The sequence below is a fragment of the Morone saxatilis genome, unplaced genomic scaffold (genome assembly GCF_004916995.1).
Source record: "Morone saxatilis isolate NCDOM2014 unplaced genomic scaffold, NCSU_SB_2.0 Contig19, whole genome shotgun sequence".
In the NCBI taxonomy this organism is placed as follows: domain Eukaryota; kingdom Metazoa; phylum Chordata; class Actinopteri; family Moronidae; genus Morone; species Morone saxatilis.
The window spans coordinates 6,995,885-7,003,291 of record NW_023339751.1 but is presented as its reverse complement, the minus strand read 5'-3'; the positions used below and the strand labels follow the sequence as shown (position 1 = coordinate 7,003,291).

Here is a 7,407-nt window from a genome sequence, read left to right as displayed (position 1 = left end):
TATCTATCTATCTATCTATCGTGTAGGTTTGTCAGTCAGCAAGAGAATTGGCACATTGTTGAATAAAGCCTGGCAGAATAAAGCGTCCACACCTTTAGCAGGACAATGTCAGATATGGAATAACACACTGTGCACGAATAATTCTATAATAATCACTAATTCAAGCCATGTTATTCAATTTCGTTTGACAAAAGTTGGTATTTAGAGGGCCAATGAATGTGTGAGGCTTTGACATTTAATCTGCTCTCTGACAAATCATGTAACGACATAACAGATCATCATGAACTTTATACACCTTAATCCTTCATATTCTAATTTATTAGTTATAAAAAATAATAATCTGAATATCAGACAATGTTTTATAAGGAATAAGTAAGGTTATTAGCATTTTTGACACTAGGCTGATTGCAAAAATCTAGTTTTCACAAATGTGTAGATATGTAAGGTAACACTATGAAAGAAACTCAAGGATTCAAGGTTATTTTATTGTCATTTATAACATAAGGTTGTAGAAATTCAGATACAGTTCCCCATATGCTACTTTAAAAGATATATATTAATTTATATAATGAATTGTTGAGGAAGAATTTAATAATCTCACAGCTTGAGGGAAGAAGCTGTCTTTGAGTCTGCAGACATGTAGCACTTATATTATACTTTTGCTTGTGTGAAATGAAGTTAAAGTACTGATTTATTCAATTAAAGTACTGATGTACTTTACAGTTTCAGCGGGAACCTCCAACGCGCAATAGCACCCTCAAGTTGAAGCGTCCTCTGTGCAGAGAAAAAAAAGGTTTATGGCAACACCCATGCCAAGGAGATGGGCAGGGCAGATGTAGGGAAATAAATAATTGTAGTATTAGCAACAAGAGATGGGGGAGAAAAGGTTATTGCAGGATTGGGAGTGAAGTAGGAGATATGAACTCTCTTGTGTAAAAGGTAAGTATCAATTTCTTTAATGTCATTAGCAGATTTCATGAAATTCAGTTATCGGTTCATTATTTTTAACTGTTATTCCCTTTTATATGCCATTTGTTCTTTAGAGAGAGAAGGGGAGAGGAGGAGAGGAGGCAGGAGGGCAGTAGGAGGTTCGAACTCTCTTGTAAAAGGTAAATTATCAATTTATTTAATGTTATTTATAGATTTAATGAATTTCAGTTATCTGTTGGTCATTTATAATGATTATTCCCTTTTATCTACCATTTGTTCTTTAAAGAGAGGAGGAGAGGAGAGAGAAGGTGGGAGGAGGAGAGAGGAGGTGGGAGGGCAATAGGTGTGCTCTCACCCATATAAAAGGAAAGTATCAATTTATTTAATGTAATTAGCAAATTTCCTGAAGTTCTGTTATCTGTTCATAATGTTTAACTATTATTGGTTGGTCTGCCATTTGCTTTTTAGAGAGAGTGGAGGAGAGAGGAGGAGGGAGGAGGAGGGAGGAGGAGAGAGGAGGAAAGAGGACGTGGGAGGACAATTAAAGATTTGAACTCTCTCATGTAAAAGGTAAATATCAGTTTCAATGTCATTAGCAGATTTCATAAAGTTCAGTTATCTGTTCATCATTTTATTTTCATTATATTTTATTATTCCCTTAGTAATAGGAGGTTTAACTCTTTCATGTAAAAGGTGCAGAAAGATGTATTCAGTAAGTTAGAAACTGAAGCATATTTGTAATAACTGCAAAGTCCTAAAATGTTTTTTTCTTCCCAGCTGACCACAGTAGAAAAAACCCTAAATTACAAATTCAAAAACTCCCCAAAGTTAAACATGTCTCAAAAGTTAAACAGTGTCTTTTAGCGCGATCAAATCGTGAAAAAAGGGGTTTTAAATAAAATGTCAAAAGATGAAGAAACATCTCACTTTGGTTTCTTAAGTTTATGTTTTACCTCATGGTTTACCTTTGCAATCCTATGTTGGAAAATAAAGAAAAGGCTCTGTATTTTCATATTGTTATACTGTTGTTTTCTACAGAGCATTCAGCAAAAAATTGCACAATGGGCGTTTAAAGTTTGTTTAGTGGCTGAGGGCAAAAAGAAAATGACCTTTAAACTGTTCAATAGTCCAAGTCCTTTATTTTCCTTTTTGTTTACACCACTGAATTAGTGCAGTGTATTTACCAGACAGATCCGGTTGGTCCAGACCAAAGAAAAAATCAAAACTGCTTTAAGATTGGCTACATAGAAATAGCCAATCTTCTTGCTGATGGTGTTGTTTTTTTATGTAGCTCATATACAGGCTTCAGGTTTCATAACCAGTTAAAAACTTCTTGCAGTACATTTAATTTAAATTCCTGCTTCAGTTAAATACTTATAGGTATATACATACCTATAAATAGGACATTTGGCTACACTTGGGTTTCTCCTGTTAAAGGTAACATATTTTGAAACAAGGGGAATTAGATTTGTTGTATTATTCACACACAAGTACAGTAAACTAACTTTACTTGTTAAATTGTGAGAAAGCGACATATATGGGCACTCTCACAAGGAGCCGTCGCTGTAAAGTCTAAAACCAAACTTTATAGCAGACAGTTTATATTTGGAGACTGCGGACCTCCCTCCTAAGTCAACAGCTGTTTGTGTGCAGGCACAGAAATGTACACAACATCTCCTCAGTGTGTAGATACATGAACTGTATGGACAGTGCATGTGCTGTTTGTCAAGTTGTGAATTAGGCTTTTTACATCACACTGAATGCAGCACTGTGTACACCTCATTAGGCAATATGTTATGTGCTGTCGGTCATATATTATAAGATAATACAGAAATAATAAACCATATTTATCATTATTATTATTATTCTGGCACCAATGTAGGAACAGAGTGTATCCAGTCTGCTTAATGCTGTTCCACTTTGCCGGTTTCTCTGTTAGGGGTCAAAAAGGGAGGCTGTATGCAAAGGGGAAATTGAATTCTAAAGGAAATCTAAAACTGCCTGGCAAGTAGTTTAAAATGGCTAAAACCTACTATAATAAGTAAACACTGAAAGCAAGAGACTGACTTTCCACCGAGGCCTTTGCAAAAGGGAATTACAGGAAAGCAGTAATTCATTTTCTGATACAATCCAGCAACGTTGTGCTGCTGTCACTGTCAAGAGCCAGTGGCGTTTTATTGACAACATGGAAAGAAAACTACCTATCTTTGCTTTTGAAAGAGCAGGGAGTGACAGGAGCTGCTAAAAGCATTTCAGATTTACCTCTGCTGTGCTGTAAAACATTCTGAGACATCCAGGATTCAATATCCCCGAGGCACAGCCGGTTGGGCTGGCAGGTTATTAGTGGGAACCATAGAGGGAAAAGTGAAACGAAATATGTTTAGAGGCCAAATGAGAACGTATAGTCGACAATGAATGGAAGATTAGACAGAGAATTGAGACTTGTGTCTCCCCATATGTGATATTTAAAGGATATCTTAATGATATCTACGCCTTTGACAAAATATTTTCCAACCTTTTATAGAAGGTATGTGAACTAGTCCAGATATAGTGATTGCAGGGCTCAATTAAAAATGAGTCACTGACAGTATCAAAGCTGTTAGAAAAAGAGAAGTTGGTTACTGGATAAAGTTTTATCTCTATGCAACAAAGAGCGCTAAAACCTAAATATACTGCTGCTATTTGAAATTTGGTCCATAAAACTTAAGATGAGTCTGAATGTTGGAGGAGCCATGAGGGTCTTGGAATTAGGGTTCCAGTTTTCCTTTCTTCCCAAGAAGGTCATGTACTCTGTGCCCAGAGAGCTTCTTGTAATGCATCAAAGACAAGAAATGTCCACCTTAAAGACCTCATTGGGTAACTTGGGAGGGCCAATACTGAAGGGAATAGCCTCGGGAATGATCAATACATCAGACTCATCTGCTTTAAAAAGCTGTCAGGTGACAAGCTCTTTTATCTCTCGATGCTCTCGATGCTTGGTGAAACACAGAAGAAACATCTTGCATTCCTCTGGAGATGCTTCAATATGTAATTGTAGGGAATATTCTCAGTACGGACAGTTCCACCAAACATTATCCTGGACATATACAATTGCTAGAAATGAGAGCAAGAGTGTGCCACTCTTGGATGTGTTGACTTTATATTTATACTTATGTTGCATCGTGTCTTTTCCGGTATAGAAAAGTATGCCGATTTACCAGTTATGGTTTACTCGTGATTAGGGATGCACAGTTTCCTGATATTTCCCCAACTCATTTTGGCTGATACCGATTTATGCACATACTTTCCCCCCTAATGACAGTGTGCATAAAATCTCTGGAATTAACATATTATGCATACTTTTATCACAGTGGCCCACTGAAAGTTGCAGACATAAATACAATGCTTTTCAGAATGTTTTTACATTATCTGGGCTTCTCAATGCACCATCAGTCATTGCAAATAGAAACATTGCTGTTTCTGACTTTTAAAGGAACTTCCACACCTAATTAAAGCTTTTTATTCTTATTGGCAGAAGTTTTCATTTGGGCCATTAGCAGTATTTCATTTTAAAGCCTCTATTAGCTGGTAATGTGAGAAAATAATTATGCTAACAGGGTTATCTTATTGGACTTGGATAATGGGAAGTACAGGGTCCAGCCATTTTCGAGCTCTTGACCCACAGTAGGGACTGAAAGTCTACAAATATCTCTGTAGCCTCTTCTGCATTTTGATTAAACTGGAGTATCCCTTTAAAAGACGCTGCCTCCTGCCATTTCCACTCCATCTGCAATTCCTGACAGGCCTCGTTTCTCCCTTGTTTATTGTCGAACAGAACATCTGTCACAGCGAGCAGAGCGTAATGCACTAGACACAGCAGCCACCCACAAAACTGTCCCATGGCAACTAATACAGTGTCAGTTCACATACTGTACTGCAAGTTTCACATTTATAACTGAAGGTCAGTCCTGGAGCAAAGGTACCCGACTGCCATCTAGTGGCTTTCACAAAAATCTCAGAGCCAACTTTATTGCTGCGTGCCTCACTGTCGGTCTGCATACCCCCCACCAGGGAGGAAGAACGTATAGGTGGCCTGATTGCCTCGTAATTTTAGAAATTAGGAATATTAATGTCAACTTTAAGGAAGAGTTAAAAAAAAAGCCTCAAAATAATGATCCAATCACACCAACTTTTAATCTGTTAAGTCTTTAATTATCGCTACGAGAATTAACAATAAAAAAAAAAATAACAGATGTACACAAGAGTTCATACAGTAAATCAAAATGATTGAAACAAACATGGCTCTCAGGTATGTTGGTTAATAATAAATTCCATGATGAACAGATTAGCGAGGGTTTGACAGGACAGGGGCATCTGTTTCAACGCAAAATGGATTGAGAATAGTTTGAGATGGCTTGAAAGGTCCTAAATGGAATAAAACTTAATAAATACACAGTATAAAACTCAGTTCTACTCTCTCAATGTTCATGTAATGTAAATGAAAAGAAAAAACCCCAGCACACACCCTCTCCACATTTAAATGTGGCCAAAGAAAAATTGACTAACAACCAAACAAACTTCAAGAATCCATGTGATCCATTAAAAAAACACCACCATCAGCCTTTTCCTAACATAAAGAACCTGTTGGGAGGGATCGCTGTCATTCATACAGAGAATTGAAAACAAAAAAAAAATGGAAGTTACAAAGAGAAAAAAAGTACATGATAAAGTCAGAACAAGCAAAAAAAGCAAAAAAGAGCAAAAAAAAAAGAAAAAAGAAAAGAGGCCCAACACACACACTGCCTTTTCACCATTCACAGGTGGCCTGCAGCCACCTAGTGGCTATAAGTGGTAGTGATGTCACGTGGATGTCAACCTTTAGCGGTACAGTCTGAAGTCACAGCTGGGAACATCTCTCTCCTGCTGCCACAGCTCCACTGACTGTAGCTTCAGATCAGAGATCAAACGAATGATCTCCATTACTAAGGGCAGCTAACTAAACGCAAGTGCCAGCTCAGCTCTACGGGTCACATTCCTCTGCCAGTGTGCTGCTGCTGTTGGGTGGTGATGATGATAGGGGGGACTGTTTACAGGGGGAGGAAGCAGACAACTGATGGTCCTGATCACACAGGTACAGTACAGTTCAGGTGGGAGGGATCCTAGTGAGAAGGTCCTCAGTCACTGTCAAACTTAATGGAGTTGACGGAGGTAGAGATGGCTCCCCCGCGGTAGCTGCCCCTCTTCTTCTTCGTCTTTTCATGGCGGAATGATTTGCCTTTTGTGAACCTGAGCACATCGTTCGCTTTCTGGCCCCAATCCCCCGCGGCTCCATACTGAAATAGCAAAAGACGAATGAACGCGTTTTATAATAAATGATTGTGTCACTGCAGCAATGCTAGTGTGCAGTGCTGCTGTAGGAAACCGTGCAACGGTTACTGCACTCACCTTAGCATCAAAAGAGTTATCTGCAAGACGGGGGTCCACCTCTACGGTTTCCTCTACTATTCTACGGAACGGTACGTTGGACTGAAAGACAAGTCATTTCCATTATCAAATTATAGCTCTTCTCCCTTCAAGAAAACAATCACTTTATGCAGCAGCCATCAGTTGTACATGTTCTGACTGAAGTTCCAGTCTCTAGCAAGGCCTACCTTCTTATTGGCTTTAGGAAACGTCTGTGGTGTGGTCGTTGCTTTCTTATTTTTTGGTGTCTTGACATCTGTTTCTTCCTCTTCACTTTCTGATGATTCTTCATCTCTTTTTCTCTTTCCATTGGTACCTGCATGATCCAGAGGAAAAAGAGTTACTTATATTGGAGGATAATTAAACCCATTAACCCATTAGTACATTTCATCTCCCTGTTTAATGTTGAACGCTGCATCGCGTTCTGTATTTGTCCGAGACTCACCATTTGTCGTAGGGGTAGTGGGTGCTGTGGCTGCTTTGCGTGGGGCCTCCTCCTCCTCTGATGAACTGTCTTCAGAGCTGCTGCTCTCTTTAGCTTTAGCTGCTGGGGTCGTCTTGGCTGTTGCAGCCGGTGTTGCAGGTTTTACAGTACTTTTACTGGCTGCTGCTTCCTCTTCTTCTTCAGAGCTGCTCTCACTGGATGAGGACTCTGCTGGCTTTGCTGGGGCCTTGGCTGCTGGAGTGGCTGCCTTGGGCGTTGCTGCCTTGGGCGTTGCTGCCTTGCCATTGGTGACTGTGGGCTTAGCAGGGGTGGACTTTGCCTTGGTATCTGAATCAGAGCTGTCTGAAGAGTCGGAGCTGCTCTCCTCTGCCTTCTTTTTTGGAGCTGCAGCTGCCTTTGTGGCCGCAGGCTTGGGTGCTGGCGCTGCCTTCTTGGGCTCCTCCTCATCACTGGAACTGTCATCACTGGAGTCTGCAGGGGCCTTGGCGACAGCCGGCTTTGCTGCAGGCTTTGTAGCAGGCGTAGCTGCTTTAGTTACAGGCTTGGCCTTCACTGGTTCTTCCTCGTCCTCAGAGGAGTCAGAGTCAGAA

The 7,407-nt window shown here is 39.8% G+C and overlaps 1 protein-coding gene across 1 annotated transcript in view; it reads right to left on the bottom strand.

The window, feature by feature from the left end:
- Nucleotides 1-5,084: 5,084 nt before the first annotated feature.
- nolc1 (nucleolar and coiled-body phosphoprotein 1) overlaps nt 5,085-7,407 on the bottom strand; it is a 6,963-nt gene continuing 4,640 nt past the window's right edge. The window contains exons 12-15 of the mRNA XM_035663640.1: nt 6,818-7,385; nt 6,561-6,688; nt 6,355-6,435; nt 5,085-6,242 (exon numbers count right to left, since the gene is read on the bottom strand). Of these exons, the coding sequence (XP_035519533.1) occupies nt 6,084-6,242; nt 6,355-6,435; nt 6,561-6,688; nt 6,818-7,385 (936 nt within the window). The 3' untranslated portion in view covers nt 5,085-6,083. The remainder of the gene's footprint in view (nt 6,243-6,354; nt 6,436-6,560; nt 6,689-6,817; nt 7,386-7,407) is intronic.